This window comes from Petaurus breviceps, unplaced genomic scaffold (assembly GCF_028583685.1).
Source record: "Petaurus breviceps papuanus isolate PSGF00001 unplaced genomic scaffold, PetGlider_PUasm1.0 186, whole genome shotgun sequence".
Classification (NCBI taxonomy): Eukaryota; Metazoa; Chordata; class Mammalia; order Diprotodontia; family Petauridae; genus Petaurus; species Petaurus breviceps.
In genome coordinates this window covers 9120061-9138176 of record NW_027185798.1, presented here as the reverse complement: position 1 = coordinate 9138176, position 18116 = coordinate 9120061, and the positions used below count along the sequence as shown (strand labels likewise).

Here is an 18116-nt window from a genome sequence, read left to right as displayed (position 1 = left end):
CCACCTACCCACCTACCTACCTACCCACCCACCTACCTACCCACCTACCCATGCACTTATCTGTCTGGTGGGGGGACCACCATTAAATTCATTTGGCCTCTTGAGTGTCAGCCCTTCCTTCTCTGGGGCCACAGGACTAAACCCTGAGTGTGGGCCAGTAGGGGGATGCCAGTGACAGGAGACAGGAGGACAGGAAAGAGCACTGAGCACTCTCATTTGGTGGCAGTAAGGCCAACACCAATCTGGCAGGCCCTATAGGCCCTTGGCTAAGTAGAACTATTGCCATGTTAGCTCTCTGAAGAAATCATGTATCTCCTGTATTTAATCTTATTAAACAGCATATTTGATATAATTTGACTTCTCTGGGGTGACTCAGGGGCCCCTTAATTCCAGCCCTTGCAATAGCAAAGCCCATTTCTGTTATTCTGAAAGGGCTGCGAAACATTTCCTACAACAACCCCACAAGGAGGGCAGTGCCAACAGCATTGCCCATTTTATAGATGAGGAAACTGAGTCTCAAAGAATGAGGTGACTTGCCCAAAGGCACTAGTGGGAGTGAGATCCAGGACTCACACTCAGGTCCCTCCCCACTTTCATCCCAGCACTGTTTCCAATGCATCCCATGTGTTCATAATACAGTGATGACCTATTGAAGGTGCCTGGTTTCCTTCTCTACTAAATGGTCCTGACCCACTATGATTTTTTAATCCCAGCGTCTCCTTTTTCATTGTTTTTACATTTGGTTCATAGGTTCTTAGATAAGGAAGGGACCTCATAGGCCATCTAGCCCAATCCTCTTATTCTGCAAATAAGGAGACTGAGGACCAGGCAGGTGATGTGTATTATGCCACAATGTGCAGGGAGTAATCATCAGAGGCGAGATTTGAACCCGGCTCCAAAGCTACCACACTCACTCCTCCGTCCTTGGTCAGTTGCTAGTTCTTGTTGCCATCCATGCACCTCCCTCCCTCCCTCCCTCCCTCTAATTTGCTGTTTCTAATCTGCTGGAAGCTGGAAAGACTGATCATCAAGATCATTAGAAACCTTCGCAAGCCAGAGTCACTAGGCCCCGAGTGAGAGACAATGAGTAAGGTATAGAAGTGCTAGAAAATGGTCCTTGGGACATCTTTTTGGCTTCTCAGAGGCCTTTTCTTTCCTCCGTGGTCTTAGTCACGTTAGTTGAGGAGAACTGGGGTTGTCAGAAAAGCGATCTCTAGACACATGGTCACTGTAACCTGTACCAGAAGGACATGCCACCCACAAATCCATCTTACACCTCTGCTGGAACTTGCTTGTATCTTCAGGCTGTTCTACAACACTCTTAGGTTAATGGGCCCTTCATGTTTGGGAAAACTCAAGGGTAGGAGTGTGTTATGGGCATTGTTCTCAGAGTCTATTATCCCCATTCTACAAAGGAGGAAACTGGGGATCAAGGCTATGTAGTGACTTGTCCAAGGTCACACATGGGAAATAAGTTGCCTTTTGGGATGGTGATGGACAGATGCCAAAACAATGGTCTCGTAGGCTCTAAGAATCTCTCATTTCCTGCCCTCAACAGCAAGGGAGCTTTCTGTATCAAACCCACCTTCACCTGAGCCTGTCACCAGCCTGGGACCAGGGCGGGGATGGTGGTGAGGATATCCCTTGGGAGGCTGACCCAGTAGACAAGTGGGGGACAAGCCTCTGGGTAGCACCTGATCTTTCTATCATCCTATCCTCTGGCATGCCCAAGACCCTCAGTCAGTTTCCCATTCCTACAGGGGCTTGCTTTGCCCTGCCGCATTCTGAACATATGGTCCTCTGCACATCAGAAGAATATGGGATACTTTAATGTGTTTAAGATCCAAAGGAATGAAGCTGTAATGGAAGAATTTCAGGCACCCTGTTAAATGGTGGTGGTGGTTGGGAGGGACAAGGTGGGAGAAGGGCATTCATGGCTGGCTCCAACATGCAACTGGCCACCTAGTGCCATGGGGAAACTTACCACTTACTTGGGCCTTGAGCATCTCGGTCTGTGATACCAAGGACGCCACCTCTTTGTCTCTCTTACTCAGCTTGTCCTGTAAGTCTTTGAGGAGAAGAGAAATGGTTCAGGGGGGTTGTCATGGCAAACACTGCGTGACCTAATGGTGCCCAATAGTGTGTTTGAGACCAGAAAACATGAACCAAAGGGCGAGGGCCTATGAAAGACTTCCTACCCCTCTGCTCTGGTTGTTCCTATCAAGCATCCAGCAGTAGCCCCTTCTATTGCTGAATGAATAATAAAGGAGAGATTTTCAAGCCAGCATTCGAAGCTCCCCACGGTCTGGTTCCAACCTCGTGGCTGCTACTCCCTCTCACACAGTGATTTAGATATAGAGCTGGACGGGACCTTGGGGTCATCTCATCCAATGCCCTCATGTGACAAGAAGCCCTTGTTCCAGCCATCCTGGGTTATTCATCACTCCCCTTCTCATTCCCCTTCCCTTTCTTGTTTCTGGGCTTTTGTGGAGACTGACACATCATGGTAAATGCTTAGCAGACTTTTCTTGAATTGATTCCACATCATTAAGGAAAGAGGTAGGATAATCACTCAATTAATGCTTATAAAGCATTCACCCAACAGCACAGAGCCCTAAATGGAACTGCTTTCTCCTAGGTTACCAGGGACCTGCTCATTGGCCAGTCTAGTGGCCTCTTCTCAATACACCCCCTCGGTGACCTCTCTGCAGCATCTGGCACCATGGCCCACCTTCTCCTCTCTCTGTGAGTGTTCACGAGATCACTGTCTCCTCTGACTGCTTCGCCTCAGGTCCCTGAGCTGGCTTTTCATCCAGGTTATGACCACTAACCATGGGTATCCTCCGATGCTCTGTCCTGGGCCCACTTATCTTTCTTACTCTATTATTGTATCCCCTCCCTTTGGGTTCAATGATCATCTCTCCACAGATGATTCCCAGACTCATATATTGAGCCACAGTCTATCTCCCGAGCTACAGTCTCCCCTCACCAGTTAGGATGTAACACAGGCCACTTGACACTCAGTCATCTTTGCCCCAAGACCTTCTCCCCTCTTCTGAACTCCTCTCTCACTATTGAGGAGACCACCATCTTCCCAACCAAGCTCAGGAGTGCTCAGTCGCTGTCCTCAGCTCTTCCCTCCTTCACCCACACATCCAACCACTGCCAAATACTCTTTCTGCCTTACACCATCTCTCATTTCCTCTTCATTCACACAGCCACTAGCCCAGTTCATGTCCTCACTGACTCTTACGCGCACTAGTGAAATAACCTTTGAAGGGGGGTCTTATGTCAGGTCTCTTGTTGCCCCAATCCATCTTTCTTTCAGCTGCCAAAGCACAGATCTAACCATATCACCTACCTCTTCCACTCACTTCAGTGGCTCCCTATTACATCCACGATCAAAGATGGCATCCTCTCTCTGTCAGCTAAATCACTTCACCACCTTTACCCTTTCTACGTTGCCACTTGCCTCCCCTCCCCTGACAGTGGAGCTTTCCAACTACCTCATCCTTTTAGAGCCAGGACTGGGGGGGGGCAAGACAGGGCAGCTGCCTAGGCCATGATGAAGACCACCTTTTCATATGATGAGACAGTGCTGTATAATGGTTAGAGAGCCAGCCTCAGAGCCACAAAAACCTAGGTACAAGGTCTGCTTCTCTCACACACGGGCTATGTGACCCCAAGCAACTCTAAGATTAAAGGTTAAAGAGAAGGTCCCATGAATAATCATTGTGTTTTAGGATTTACCTAAACGGGAAGAAGAATGATGCTTTAGCTGTAAGAAATGACCTCTGAGAATGCCTCCCAAGAGTAGTCATCCCTCAGACCTCAAGCCCCAGCATCCAACCCAAGGGGAGCCCTGGGAGGAGGGGAGACAAGAGACACCCCTTACCCTCCATGATCTGTTTCATTCTGATCTTCTCTTCTGAAATGTCATTTGTCTCGATCACCTGAAAGAAATGGTCTTAGTGAGAGGATGTACTCACTTCCTCTTTCTCTGACCTACGAAACTCCAGTTTATTGGGAACTTCTTAAAGCCTGAAAGAGTGAACCACCTGACTGCCCACAGCCTGGGCCATCCTAGAGGAAGAACATCTGTCTTTAGCCACACATCCCAAGGTTGAGCCTCGGATCCCAAGTCAGGATGTTGGACTTCAGATGAGATGGTTTCCAGACCTTCCAGCCCGCCGGTCACCCTCCTTTGAATGTGCTTATTTCTCTACTTATTCTTCAGTCTAAACCTGTGATTTCTTTGGTCTAAGGAATGCACCATGAGGAAACTCTCTCTCCAAAGCAGATCAGCAACTATTCTGCAATTTCTATTCTGAAAGAGATGTCTGGGGCACTGGAACGTTGTGACTTGTCCAGGTTCACACAGGCAACATGAGTCAGAGCTGGGACTTCAACCCAATTCTTCCTGACTTCAGGGCCATATTTCTGACACACTGGGCTGCCTCTCCCACGGCCTCTCCGACAGCCTTAAAATGTGATGCCCGAAGCTGAGCACGATGCAACAGATAGCCTGATCTAGGCAGAGGACAGCATGATCATCATCTCTCTTATTTTGGACACCAGGATCCCATTATTATGGTTCAAGATCTCAGTCACTTTCCTGACTCCCATGTCACCCTGTTGACTCATATTGAACATATCGCCAATGAAAACACCCAGATCTCCTCTCTCTTACCCAAGGTATGCACACATACACATGGGTTATTAAGCCAGGTCAATGGACTAGAATTTCCTAAGATTCAAAAATAAATATAACCTTTCCCAAAACCATGCCTTATGAGGCCTAGAAATCTACTTTCCCTCTGGACTTAACCCCTTGAATCTGGAGAGAACTGTAGGACATTATTAAAAACAAGGCTGAGTGCTTGGGTTAATCTTTCTGCCAGGCTCAAGGAAAGCCAATCGCTCAGCACAGAACACCAGAGAAGTGTTTTCCATCTAAGCTAATGGGGACCAGGCTCTGTGAGCCAGGAGAGGGGTGGTGATGGGGCTCTCGAATGATGAATGAATCACCTTTGTCTGAGGGAGAACCTGCTAGGGGCCAAAAGTTTTGTGGGATGCCCAAGAGTTCAGGCCCCTGCCACCGAATACCACTGAGGAAGGGGCCGAAGGGCAGATTCTGTCTCCCAGGTTACTGTCTGAACATTCCCCTCAGTCCTCTGCATGTAACTTCAGCAGATAAATTCCACCAGAATTAAATTCCTTTAAATCTTATTTGGGAAAATCTAAAATTCAGAGGAAAAAATGAAAATGTCTGTCTTATCATGGCCCAGGATGCGCCTTCTCCAGCTCATTTTACAGATGAAGAAACTGAGGCAAACAGGGTGAAGTGACTTGCCCAGGGTCAAACAGCTGGTAAGCATCTGGGGCCAGATTTGAACTCAGGGAGATGAAGCTTCCTGACTCCAGGCCCAGGGCTCTATGCACTATGGTGCCACCTAGTGGCCGTAATATGGATAATTGCCTCCTAATCAATTTTAAAGTCAAGAGTGGGAAGGGAAGGGAGGAGGAGAAATGGATGAGTCTGCCTCTCCCCTACTGCGTGTGTATTTAGGGGAGAGGCCCAGTGATTTCAGGGATGTGAAAATCTCTTGATAAGGAATCTCTCCACCAACAAGGACAAGCAACTGTGGTGACTTATCCAGTCTTATGAGGACACCCAGAAATGAAGTGTCTGCCGGAGACAAAGAGCTTGGCTGCGTCAGACTCAGAACTCGAACTCAGCCTTCTGGGGCTGGCCCTCAGTCCACCAGACCGTGCACAGTGACATGATGGAGAGACAGACGCCCGGCCTCTGAGTCAGGAAGACCACCCCCCCCCCCACCCTCCCAGGCTGTGGGACCTGAACCAATCCGACTTTTCTGCGCCCCAGACATGTGGCTGGCTCTGGGGGAAGGGCTTCAGTGTGAGCTCCCTGCTCTGATGGGGTGACAATTACAGTGTGTGTGCGTGTGTGTATATGTGTGTGCGCGCATGCGTATATACACATAGACACATATATGAATATGTGCATACACATAAATCTACAGCTACAGAGGTTATTCTTAGAGTAAGGCTTCCTCATATTTATCAAGTGTATAGGAATGGAATAGAGCCCCAGAGATCACCTTCTAATCTAATTTTATTCTATGATGGAATTACACATCTTCTTACATATGTGTATATATAAATTATATATACATATATAATAAAACTATATAGACATAATTCTGAAAATAGGATATTTCTTATATATTCATCAAATATATGACTGGAATAGGCTCTTAGAGATTATCTTTTAGTTCCATCCCTTCATTTTACAAAGGAGGAGCCTGAGATGTGAAGAGGGGAGGGGACTTGTCCAAGGTCACACAGTAAGTTAGGGCCAGAGCTCATAGCAGAATCCAGCTCTTTAGACTCCTGATCCAGTGTCCTCCCTACTAGACTATGCTCAGGTTGGGGGTGGGTGGGAAAAGGACAACTCCAATATCAGTGTATTTATCACTCACTGTAGTAGGTGTTGAGACTGAACATACTCTGGGCCAGATGGATTTGGAAAACGACTTGGAAGATTGGTGAACAGTGCTCATTCTGGGGCAGACTCCTGCGCCTTGTGTCTGTGCCTAGGAGTGGATGGGGGAGCATGTTCTTTGCCAGACTCTCCAAGGTGGCCATGATAACCTCAGAGCTCCCCAAAACTCCCCTCCAAGGAAGGTCCTTCCCAAGGGGTATCCAGCCAGCCATCGGGGAGGGGAATGCCACTCTTGTTCAGTCTTTCCCACTCCAGAGCTAGATGCCCCTGCCCCCAAAGGATGATTTTGAGCGAATGTCCACCTTGTCATTTGCTAAATGAGGAAGCATGTTATAACAGAAGGAATCGCTCTCATCCCTGGCTAACTAGCTATGTGATCTCACAGGAGTCATTTGGGGGCCTCTTTGGGATGAGGGCATTGGAGTGGGAGATGTTGAAAGCAATTTCCAGCCCTGATATTCTGTGGTTCTACTGCATTAGCTGGTGGTAATGTATATCGAAGCTCGGTGGATAGAGTTCTGTGCCCAGAGTCAGGAGGACCTGGGTTCAAATCTGACCTCAGATACTCACTAGCTGTGTGATCCTAGGCAAGTCATTTAACCTCTGTTTGTCTTGGAGGCAGCTAGGTGGCTCAATGGATAGAGCTCCAGACCTGGAGTCAAGAAGACCCGAGTCCAAATCTAGCCTCAGACACTTATTAACTGCGTGACCCTGGGCAAGTCACTTACCCTCTGCCTAATCCACTGGAGAAGGAAGCGGCAAACCACTTTGCTAAGAACCCCTCTCATGGGGTAAAAAAGTCAGACACAACTGCAACAATGTATACATAGGGCAGAGACAGCAACTGTCTCCTTCCTGGTGACTCCAGGGCTCATCTCTTTTTCCCCCTGAAGGGCTCCTACTGGGGATGTGTATAATGATCCCTTCTGGGGGGAAACACAAACTTCATCAGGAGACATCTCCCGTCATGAAAAGGGGGGAGTCAAATATTTGAGTGGGACGGAAGAGAGTCCCTATGGCATTTCTCTGCAAACTCTTGTTTTCAGCACCATGGAGAGGGCAGACACAGTTCTGGGTCCAGGCAGGGCTACCAGGAAAACCCAGAAGACCCTTTCGTTGCTGGTCCTCATTCTCTGCTTTTGCTGTTACATCAGAGTCCAAAATGAGACCTTTGAGGGTGTCTCTTAACCTTTTAAGGGGACACATACAAATGAAGTTTTCCTTCCACTCTCAGAATCCACAGAAACCAATGATCACATCAGCAAGTTCCCCAGGAGTGGACAGACACCAGAGTGAGATTTGGGGGAGAGTGGAGGAGGGAGCCATTTTACATCCTACTCCACAAAATCTGAGTGGGTTTACCCAGTGAGTTTGTCTCATTTGTCTGGGGAAGAAAAAGAGTAAAAGAATTGAGGAAAATGGAAAAATGATTGTATGGTTATTCCCAGAATCCTAGATTCGTAAATAGAAGGTACCTTAAAGGTCATCTAGTCCAACTCTCTGATTTTTCAGAAGAGGAAACTGAGGCCCAAAGAAGTAAAGTGATTTTCCCAAGGTCACAAAGACAGTAAGGAGTAGAGTTGGGATTTAACCCAGGATCTCTTTCCACAGCATCATGTTAAGTGGCAGCAAATTTTCCTGACTGAAGAAAATCATGGAATTCTGGAATTGGGACTGACCTTAGAGAGGTGGCTCTGTGTAGGAGAAAGGGGCCGGGTCTCAGTTTCCTCCTCTGTAAACTGAGGGGGTTAGACAAGAAATGGAGGATTACAGGAGTATAGCTCTGGATTGATAGCTCCATATAGGTCATTTCATCCAGACTTCTCATTCTGCTGGCCTCAATGTCCTCCTCTGTAAAATGGGAGGTTTGACCTGAATGAGTCATACTGAGGTCTCTCCTAGGACTAAGTCCAGGATTGCACAAATAACCACAAGTATTTGTCACCTTCCCTCCTTCCTCCTCAGAAGGAGCAGGGAAGCAGGGGAACGAGATTCACTGGGTAAGCCCACAGAGACCTAGAGGGATGGAATGAAAGCATATTTCTCTTCTCTCTGAGGCCCAGAAAGGGAAAGGCCTTGCCCATGATCACGCAGGCAAGGAAGCAGCTCTGTGAATGGGACCTCTGACCCCAGATATACTGTGCCATACCAGAGTAAATAGAGGCCTCGGCAAAATGGAATGCCCTTGTTAACATTGACTAACTTCCCTCGCAATTATAAGAACTATTGCTGGCCTGTGGGAGTCTGTATGGCACAGGTCAATGGTCCAGAGGCCACATGTGGCCCACAACATTCCCACATGTGGTCAGAACCAACTTAAGATGTCACTGGGAAATAGTCAACAAAATAAATAAAAATACAATGTAGACAATGTTACATTTTAAAACTAGGTCAACACAAGGTCCATGGAGATCCTTCTACATGGTCCCTGTGAGTTTAAAATCACTGGTGTAGGGAACTGAGAGCCAGCCTCAGGAGTTATGCTTGGAAGCCACCCTTGGGAGACTTTGGCTTAAAACTTACCTCTGACACATACTGGTTGCATAACCCTGAGCAAGTCACCTAACCTCTAGGTGACTGTCTAAAACTCTATGTGGCAGAGAAAGGTCCAATTTGCATTCGCAGAGGGAGTTCCCTCACCTGGGACTTCCACGTACCAAAGAAATTCCAGGTCTGGTCTCTCTCCCCATTCCCAACCTTGCATCGGTCTTGCCAAACCCGCCCCCCAGGCCAGCCCGCCAGAGAAAGAAAGCGAGAGCAGGAGAGCGGGGGCCCCCCAGCCTACGTCAGAGTGCTGAGAAGAGCAGAGCGATTCCCTGGCCTGCAGCATGTTCTCCGTCACCAGGAGTTTCTCCTGCAGCCGCTGGATCTCCTGCTTGCTCTGGGCCTCCGTCCTCTGCAGCGCCTCATAGTCCGACATCTTTTTCTCGGCCAGGGCGATCTGCTCCTTCAGGAAGTCGATGGCCTGGGCCTGCTCCTTGCATTCGCCGTCCAGCTTGCCCAGCTCGCGGGCCCGCAGCTCGGCGTCCCTGCACTGCTCCCGGGCCTCCTGCAGCTCCAGCAGGTGCTGGCTGGACCTGGCTTCCAGCTGCGCCTTCCAGTGCTGCCGCACCTCCTCCAGCTCCTGGCGGGCCTGCCCCAGCCTGGCCGCCAGGCCCTCCTTCTCCTTGGCCAGCACGGCCGTCTCGATGTCGTGCTTGGCCCGCAGGTTGCCCAGCTCCAGCTGGTGCTCGAGCTTGACGCTCTCCATCACGGCCTTGAGCTCCACGATCTCCTTGTGCTGCGTGTTGGGGCCCGAGGTGAGGGTGGCCTTCAGGTCCTCCAGCGACTTCTGGTGGTCGGAAGCCAGCGTGTCCAGCTTGGACTTCCAGTTGTCCATCAGCCCCATGTTCTCGCTGGTGGCCTGCTGGACTCTGTGCTTCAGCTCCGCGATCTCCTGGCTGTACTTCTCATTGGCGGCCTTCAGCCTCTCCACCTCCAGCTGGTAGGCCTTCAGGGCCTTCTCGTACTTGTCCTTGAGCAGCTCACTGTCCTTCTGGTGCTCCTTGCTGGCCGCCAGAAGCTGCTCCCGGAGCCGCAGGGCCTCGGAGGATGGGCTGGTGTCCGAGGGCTCCGAGGGGCCCGTCTGCCGCAGGCACTGCTGGAGTTCCTCGATCTCCCCCCGCCGCAGGCTCAGCTCCTCCTCCAGCTGCAGGATCCTGGACTGCTCCGCCACCGTGGTCATCTGGAAGCGAGAGGGAAGATCTGGTCAGTTGGGACCTTCCCTGCAGATGGGGTGGGAGGAGGAGGCCCAGGGACGATGGGCGTTCCTTCCCAGACAAAGGGTCTCCTTGCTGAGACACAGAGATTTGTACGCTAGGCAGAGCGGACAAAGCAGTCCCTCCTGACTTCCAGATTTGCCCCAGGGTATCAGCTGCCAGAGACTTGCCAAAGTGAGCCCATTTTCACCACAGGTGCAATGCGTGGGACGAAAAGGGAAACTGAGAGAACTGGGCAGTGTCCAGGGATTGGCCTGCTCAGGTCTAGAGTTACTGTTTGTTTCCTTTTGAGATTTTCCCTGTGTCACTCACTTAAAGGCAAAAAGGAGGACATGTCCACAGAATGACTTCTGCCTCACTTGGTAGATGACTTTTGTCCAAATACAGAAAAAGGCCAGTATGCAAATGGGCCAGTTCATGTTCAGAGAAATGCTTGACTTTAAACACAGTGCGATTCACTTGTGACCCACTTTTATTGGATAAGGCTAGAAACAATAAACTTTTTTTAACCTCATCTTGAAAAAAAGAAACTCAAATGATTTTTTCAAATTCCTTATCATTAAACTAAAAAAAAAAAAAGCTTCAGTGGGTTGCTATTTAACTCCTTATTTTCCAGCTCCAAAATATCCTCCCTCCCCCATTTTGGTGCTTTAAAAATTAAGTTCACTTGGGGTTGGGTGCTTTTTAAAATTCCTAAATCAAATCCTTCTTTGTTTTGGGGGAACTGCAGCCTGCCAATCTGTAAATGGGCCAAAGCCAGCCAGCCAATCTGCAAATGGCCATTTCCTGCCTCTTTGCCTTAACTCAAATTTCTGTATGTGTGAATACATATTGTAGGATCACAGATTTGAAACTAAAGTGATCTCAGAGTGCATTTATTCCAATCCCTTTATTTTACAGAAGAAACTGATGCATAGCTCGGTTAGGTGACTTTCTCAAGGTCACACCAATAATATGCCCCAGTGACAGGATATATTGGTATGTACATTTGCTAAGGCTACAAGAAAACTGGCCAGCCCACCTATAAATATATCTAGGCATTTTTAAAGATTGTGTTTTCCCAATCAACATCATTTCTCTCCTCCTCAAGCAGCAGCCATGGAAACGAGAAAGGTAAAACTGTTGTGATCAATCAGTATTCCTGGTTGGTCCCAAGCACTGCTACTCTTAGGGAGACCAGGGAAATTGCTCTGCTACCCTGGGACAAAAGGGGGAAAGCTTGCCAGTGGGAATCAATTAGTTAACAGTTATTAGCAACAGAAATAAAATAAGGCAGTGGATGGATGGTGGATGAATGCTGGAAGGAAGGGTTACCTTGGTCAGGGTACTGATTGCTTGGGGCAAGTTTTGGAAATTACTTGTCCCTCCAACCTAACGGTATTTGAAAAACTGTGCTGTGAGATATTGCCTACTGGGGGGAGCATGGAGCCTTCACTGGAACATATGAGACTTGACTTAGCTATCACAAAATGCATGCTTGCCATGTAAAGTAGAATTATCTGGCATTAAGATATGGGCTTTTATAAGATATAACATTCCAAAGCAACCTCTCTTGCACCCCTCTCTCCTGCCCTCCTCAGGTACTGCACCCTAGGCAGTTGCCCTCATTGCCTACCCTTAGTCCCAGCTCTCCTAGAAGGCAAGAAGAATACCCCTAGCAGCAACTTCCCTCCAACCTTCCCCTTAGCCCCAGCTCTGCTAGAAAGGTGAGGGACTCTGAGGCACTGACCAAACCAGGAAGATTGAGCTAGGGTTTTAGGACAGTTTGGGGAGGGAAGTTTGTTTGGGACCTGATCTTGCTGCCCAATGGTGAGCAGGAAGGACCCAGAGCAGGCCAACTTATAAATCAGGACATATTCAGAGTCAGAATCCTATCCCCCAGGACCAAACTGTGATACTCAGTCCTAGTGAATTTCATTGGTCCTGTCCCCTAGACATCACCCCCTACACACCGATCATCTCATTGGGCCCTAGATGAAAGTTTGAAGACTTTGAGGGACTGTAGCGGTCTTCCCCCCAATTTCACCAGACATGAAGTCATCCCCACCTCCTCTGATGACCTTTCACACCCTCCAGTAACAAGTGATGCCCAGTCAGAGACAGCCACCCTTCCTTCCCCTTCTCACCACTCCCTCAGATCCTGGGCCCGCCACCTTGTTGGAGGCCAACTGAGAATTTCAAAGGAGAATCGCCCTCTTTCTTCTTTCTTTCAGTGAAGCTTTTGGGCCAGTCCCTTACCCAAACACCTCATTAATGCTCCCAAGTCTCCCCATTTCTAAGCCTGGGATAGGAGGGAGACTGATGGAGCTTGCTCCAAGCTGAAGACTTGAATTGGGAATGGAAAGTGATATTTGGAGGCAAAATGAATGTGTGATTAGATGTGGATGGTGATAGGGAGAGAAGGGGGAGGGGGAGGCCTGTTGATCACCCCCAGAAGGCATGACCATGGGATCATAGGATCTGAGCTCTAGAGCTGGAAAGCACCTCCGAGGCCACCTTGTTTTAAAGATGAGAGAAAGGAAGCCCAGAGATGTTTAGTGACTTAGGATCCTTCGATCCTAGATGGGGATGGGGGCACTAAGTGGTCATTTAGTCCAACTCCCCTCATTTAACAGATAAGTAAACTGAGGCCCAGGAGACTTCTAGCAAGAGGAGATGATAAGCTAAGAAACAAACCGAAATTAGAGAAACAAATCAGTGCTAGCACCCAAAGGCACAAAGCCAATGAGCTTGCGTTTCTCTACTGCTTCCAAAAGGGAATGAAAAAAAGCAATAATTAAGAGATCACAGAAGGCAGAATAAGGGAGGGTGGTGGCAGGAGGGTGTGGGGGCCAGGGAAGAAGAGGGAACAAAAGCCGGGGGAGCCACTGCTTGGCAGGCAGGGCGTGGGGGGAGGGCAGGCCAGGAGGGGGGAGGAGTGGAATGGGGGGAGGGGGGGGAGAGAGAACAGGGCCTCTGTACTCTTGGAGCAGCTTTAGTACCGGGGAGGGTGGGGCAGGAGGGGGCGGGGGAGGGGCAGGGGGAGGGGGGCGTCTTTACCCGATTGTCCTCTAACTCTCTGAGCAGCTTTTCTGCCTGTGCCTTCTCAAACAGCAGGCTCTGCTCTAACTCTCCAATTCGAGCATGTTCCAGCTGCGTCTGAGTCTGGTCCCGCACGGGGAGGGGCGGAGAGTGGGGGAGAGAGACAGAGACAGAGAGAGAGAGAAATGCGAAGAAGGAGAGAGGGAGAGAGAGAGAGAAGAGAGGCTGTGTCACATTCATAAGGTCATAGAATCATAGATTCAGAGCACAGAGAAACCTCAGAGACCATCTACTCCAACCCTCTCACTTTTCAGATAAGGAAACTGAGGCACACAGAGGGATCCCAGATCCCGAGCTGGAGGGGACTTTGGAGGACATCTAGTCCAACCCTCTTACTTTACAGAGGAGGAAACTGAGGCCCAGAGAGGGGAAGCAATTTGCCCAAAGTCACACAGGAAATGGAAGACTCAGGATTTGAACCTGGCTGCCCTGACTCCAGTGCTTTTCCCACGATGCCACAGGACCTCTGCAAACATAGGGGCAGAGATGTGGAACTGGAAAGGACCCCAGTGGCCATCTAGTTATGCATACAACCCCTCTCTGGATTCAAAGTTGCAGAGCTTTCCTGCCTCTGACCCCAGTTCTCTCAGGACCTAGGGCAGAATCCGTAGCCACAAGAAGTCATCTGTGATCATAAAGGGTTACGGGCCTAGAACTGATAGGCGCTTCAGAGGCCATCTGGTCCAACCCCCTCATTTTACAGATGGGGAAGCTGATGCCCAAGGAGGAGAAGGGACACAGGATCACAGGATTACCACTCTAGAGCTGACAGTGACCTCAGAGGCCACCTGCTCCAGCCCCCTCATTCCACAGAAGAGGAAATGACTTGCCTAAGGGCACACAGGCATTTTTTCTAGGCAAGATCTGAAGCCAGAGCCCTTGACTTCCAGGTCAGTGCTCTTTCTACTGAAGAGAATTTAAGCTCCTTGGGGGCAGGGCTTTTTTTTTCACTTTTATCTTTCTATTTCTGGTTCTTAGAGGTGTTCCTGCATACCGCCTAGAGGGCCAGCCTTGCTTGTGATAGCAGCCCTGTGATCACTGGCAAGTCTCCTCAGCGTCCCAGGCAATTTTCCAAGAGTACCCACCACCAATGGGTTGCCAGGCTGCATTGATGACGGGAATTTCCAAACTGAGAGCTCCCAATGCTAATGAAATCACATGTCTGGACCAAAAAGGAAAAAAAAAAGTCCCTGGTGCCTCCCATAAGGCTTTGGGATAGAGACTAGACCTGTGAGAGCATTTACATGGTATAGGGAAATTCTAGATGAGGAAACTCCCTTTACCAATGTAGGGTGGTACCTTTTCTACAACCTAATAGTTTTAGAGAATTGCCTGGTGGCTAAGGGACTTGCCCAGGGTCATAGAGACACTTCAACACTTGCACCTAAGTGGGGCTGACTTCCATGTTAGTGCTCTCAATCTCTCTCTCTCTCTCTCTCTCTCTCTCTCTCTCTTTGTCTGTCTCTCCCTCTCCCTGTCTCTTTCCTTCTCTCCCTCCCTCCCCCCTTTCTCTCTCTCTCTCTCTGTCTCTCTGTCTCTCTCTTTTTCTCTCTCTCTCTCTCTCTCTGTTTCTCCCTCTCCCTCTCTCTGTCTCTGTCTGTCTCTTTCTCTCCTCTCCCTGTCTCTCTCCCTCTCTGTGTCTCTCCTCTCCCTCCTTCCTCTCTGTCTCTCTCTCCCTCTCCCTCTCTGAGTCTCTCTCTTTGTCTGTCTCTCCCTCTCCCTGTCTCTTTCCTTCTCTCCCTCCCTCCCTCCTTTCTCTCTCTTTCTCTGTGTTTCTCTGTCTCTCCCTCTCTCTCTCTCTGTGTCTGTTTGTCTCTCTCTCTGTCACCCCCATCTCATGCTGCCTCTTGAGAACGTGACTGTCTTATAATATCGGGGAGGGAGCATTTCACCCCATATTCCAGGATCCTAAGGGCCCTTCTCTGTAATGACTAGTCAGGTTGTAACTTCCCCTCCACCACCACTGCTGACACATTGGTGGGCTCTGATGGAGCATCTGACACCTGTGACTTCACCTGCTTTAGAATTCACTGAGCGCTAGCAGTGCTCTGCAGGAGAGAATCTAACGCTATCAAATAGCCTAGGTGAGAAGGACAAAGAAAAGGAAAAAGATAGAGAGAGAGAGAAGCCTGGCTTTTGGCCAGTGACCCCAGAGCCCTCCTCAAACATTAATTAAGCCAGCTCTCTTCACTGGGTGAGAGCTGTCAGCTGAATCTCACACGACAGATGGGCAAAGTGAGCCCGTCTGGGAGCCGACTCAAGGTCACGCAGCGAGGCTGGAACAGAGAAGTGAAGGAGGGTCTGGCCACTGAAGGAGGAGGAGGAGACAGAGGCTAGAGGCACTTTGATTCTGTGGGCTCCTCCTTACTCTTCCCGCTGTCCAAACACCAGCAAGGCGAGCCCAGGAAAATCAGGCTAATGGACACCAGTGGCCTCCCCTGGTCTGGTACCTCCCATATCTCTTGTTCAGTGGTTTCAATTGTGTCCAATTCTTTGTGACCCCAATTGGGGGTTTTATTGGCAAAGATATTAGAGTAGTTTACCATTTCCTTCTTCAGCTCATTTTACAGATGAGGAAACTGAGGCAAACAGGGTGAAGTGACTTGCCCAGGGTGACACAAGCTAGTAAGGCCAGATATACAAAGTGCTTAGTAAATACTTGTTGACTGACTGATTCCACAAAGGGGAAGAAAAAGGGAGACTTGAAAGCAAGAGGCAGCTTAAAGTGGTACCATGGATAGAGGCTAAAATCTTCTCCCAAGAAACTTCTCTGCTGAACATAGCCCTCTTTTAACCCTTCACCAAGACTGTCCTGGGACAGATTTCTTGTTGCATCTCCATTTCACTTTTATGCACGCAGACTGACTGAGGATTCCTTGAAGGTGTGAATCGTGTCTTTGGAGGACAACAACCAGAGCTTACATTTCTATAGCTATTTAAGGGTTACAAAGCGGTTTTCCTCATTCTAAATCCCGGGGGGTAGGTTAATATTCTCATGTCACAGATGAGGCAACAGAGGTGCCAGAAGGTTCAATGATTTTCTCAAGGCCACACAGGGAGTACTGAGATTCAAAGCCAGGTTCTCTGGGTTCTAAGTCCAGGGCTCTTCCCACTACACTATATCCCTCCTCCTCCTCCTCCTCCTCCTCCTCCTCCTCCTCCTCCAGTGTTTGCCATACATTAATGCATGTAAGTAGAGTGGGCAGTGGAAAAAACCCTTCATAGTCTGAGGACCTGGGTACGGATTCTGACTCTGATGCTGACTACCTTTGGGACCTTGGGTCAAGTCATTTGGCATCCCTGGGTCTCAGTTTCCTCATCTGGAAAATGGGGTAGTTGGACTCATGGATTCTGAGCTGCCTTCTAGCTCTAGACAGACCTAGGGTCTATAAAGCTCTGAACTTGGAATCAGAAAGGTCTGGCTTTAAAATCTGCCTCTACTTCTAGTTTTGTGAGCGTAGGTAAGTAGCTTGACCTATCTTGGCCTCAGTTTTCCCCATCTGTAAAATGAGAGAGTTGGACTCGATGGCTCGAGTCTATAGATGACTCGATCTATAACTTAAATAGAGATTGTTGGATCTGGAATCAGAGAGACCCAGGTTCAAAACTGGTCTCTAATGTGGCATGGAGAGGTGGAAATGAAATTGGACCCAGATGGAAAGAAACATGAGAATCCAAGTTCAGATTCTGGCCTTTTCCATTACTGCTTGTGGGGCCTTGGGCAAATCGCTTAACTTTTCTGGGCCTCAGTTTCCACATCTATAAATTGGGGAGTTGGACTGATGACCTCCAAGGTCCCTTCTTGCTCTAAATGTACCACTTCTATGACCCTGGTCAAGGCTCTTCATATCTCTGAGCCTCACTTTCCTCACCTGTAAAATGGGAATAAAGACGGCCTTACCTCAGAAGGTTGCTATATGTCCCAAATGAGGTATTGTATGTCAAATGTTTACAATCTTAAAATGGCCCTTAAAATGTCAGTTATTATCATTAGTCATAATCACTCACAGTGCCTGGCACCCAGTGAGGATATCTTGGATGCTCAGACATTTGATTGTCCCTCTATCTTCCATAATCAGAGAAAAGAAAGTCCCACCCTCCCTCCTCCTTTTTATCCAGGTAGTATGATGAAAAAACCCCCAACCAAGCTGGTTTTTCATGGGTCTCTTCTCCCTGGAGGCCCTCACACTCCTATCCCTCCGTCCCCTCCTTTCTGGGGCTCCAGTTCCACAAAGCTCACCCCACAAATGCAGACACAAGTAGGCAGAGAGCTCTCTGGTCCCATCGCCCCCCAGCAAGGCAACCACTGTCTCCATAGAAACCATCCTCAGGCAACAGGAAAGGAAATGATTGGCAAAGTCTGAAACCTACATGCTGTCAACTGTCCTTTACCCCAGATACCCATCACCTCCCCCCGCCCCCAGCAAATCCCTGGCTTTCCTGGGCTGAAGACTCATGTCGTGAATATATGAGAAGGGACATTCCCTCTGCCCACTAGAGTCAGCTGACCTCAGACCATGCTCCCTAGCCTGTCTCACTTTCCACCACCTGAGATATCTTGCTTTTGACTTGGTAGAGTGCCAAGCAGAGAGTAAACACATAAGAAATGCTCTCCTTCTTTCTTTCCATCTTTTTTCCTTTTTTTCTTTCTTTCCTTTCTTCTTTTTCTTCTTTCCATCTTTCTTTTTTCCTTCTTTCCTTTCTTTCCCCTTCCTTCCTTCCTTCCTTCCTTCCTTCCTTCCTTCCTTCCT

At 48.9% G+C, this 18116-nt stretch overlaps 1 protein-coding gene across 1 annotated transcript in view; it reads right to left on the bottom strand.

The window, feature by feature from the left end:
- CLIP2 (CAP-Gly domain containing linker protein 2) overlaps positions 1-18116 on the bottom strand; it is a 124346-nt gene that overhangs the window by 21702 nt on the left and 84528 nt on the right. Inside the window, exons 9-12 of the mRNA XM_069089148.1 lie at positions 13324-13428; positions 9312-10250; positions 3896-3953; positions 1985-2068 (exon numbers count right to left, since the gene is read on the bottom strand). Coding sequence (XP_068945249.1) covers positions 1985-2068; positions 3896-3953; positions 9312-10250; positions 13324-13428 — 1186 coding nt within the window. The remainder of the gene's footprint in view (positions 1-1984; positions 2069-3895; positions 3954-9311; positions 10251-13323; positions 13429-18116) is intronic.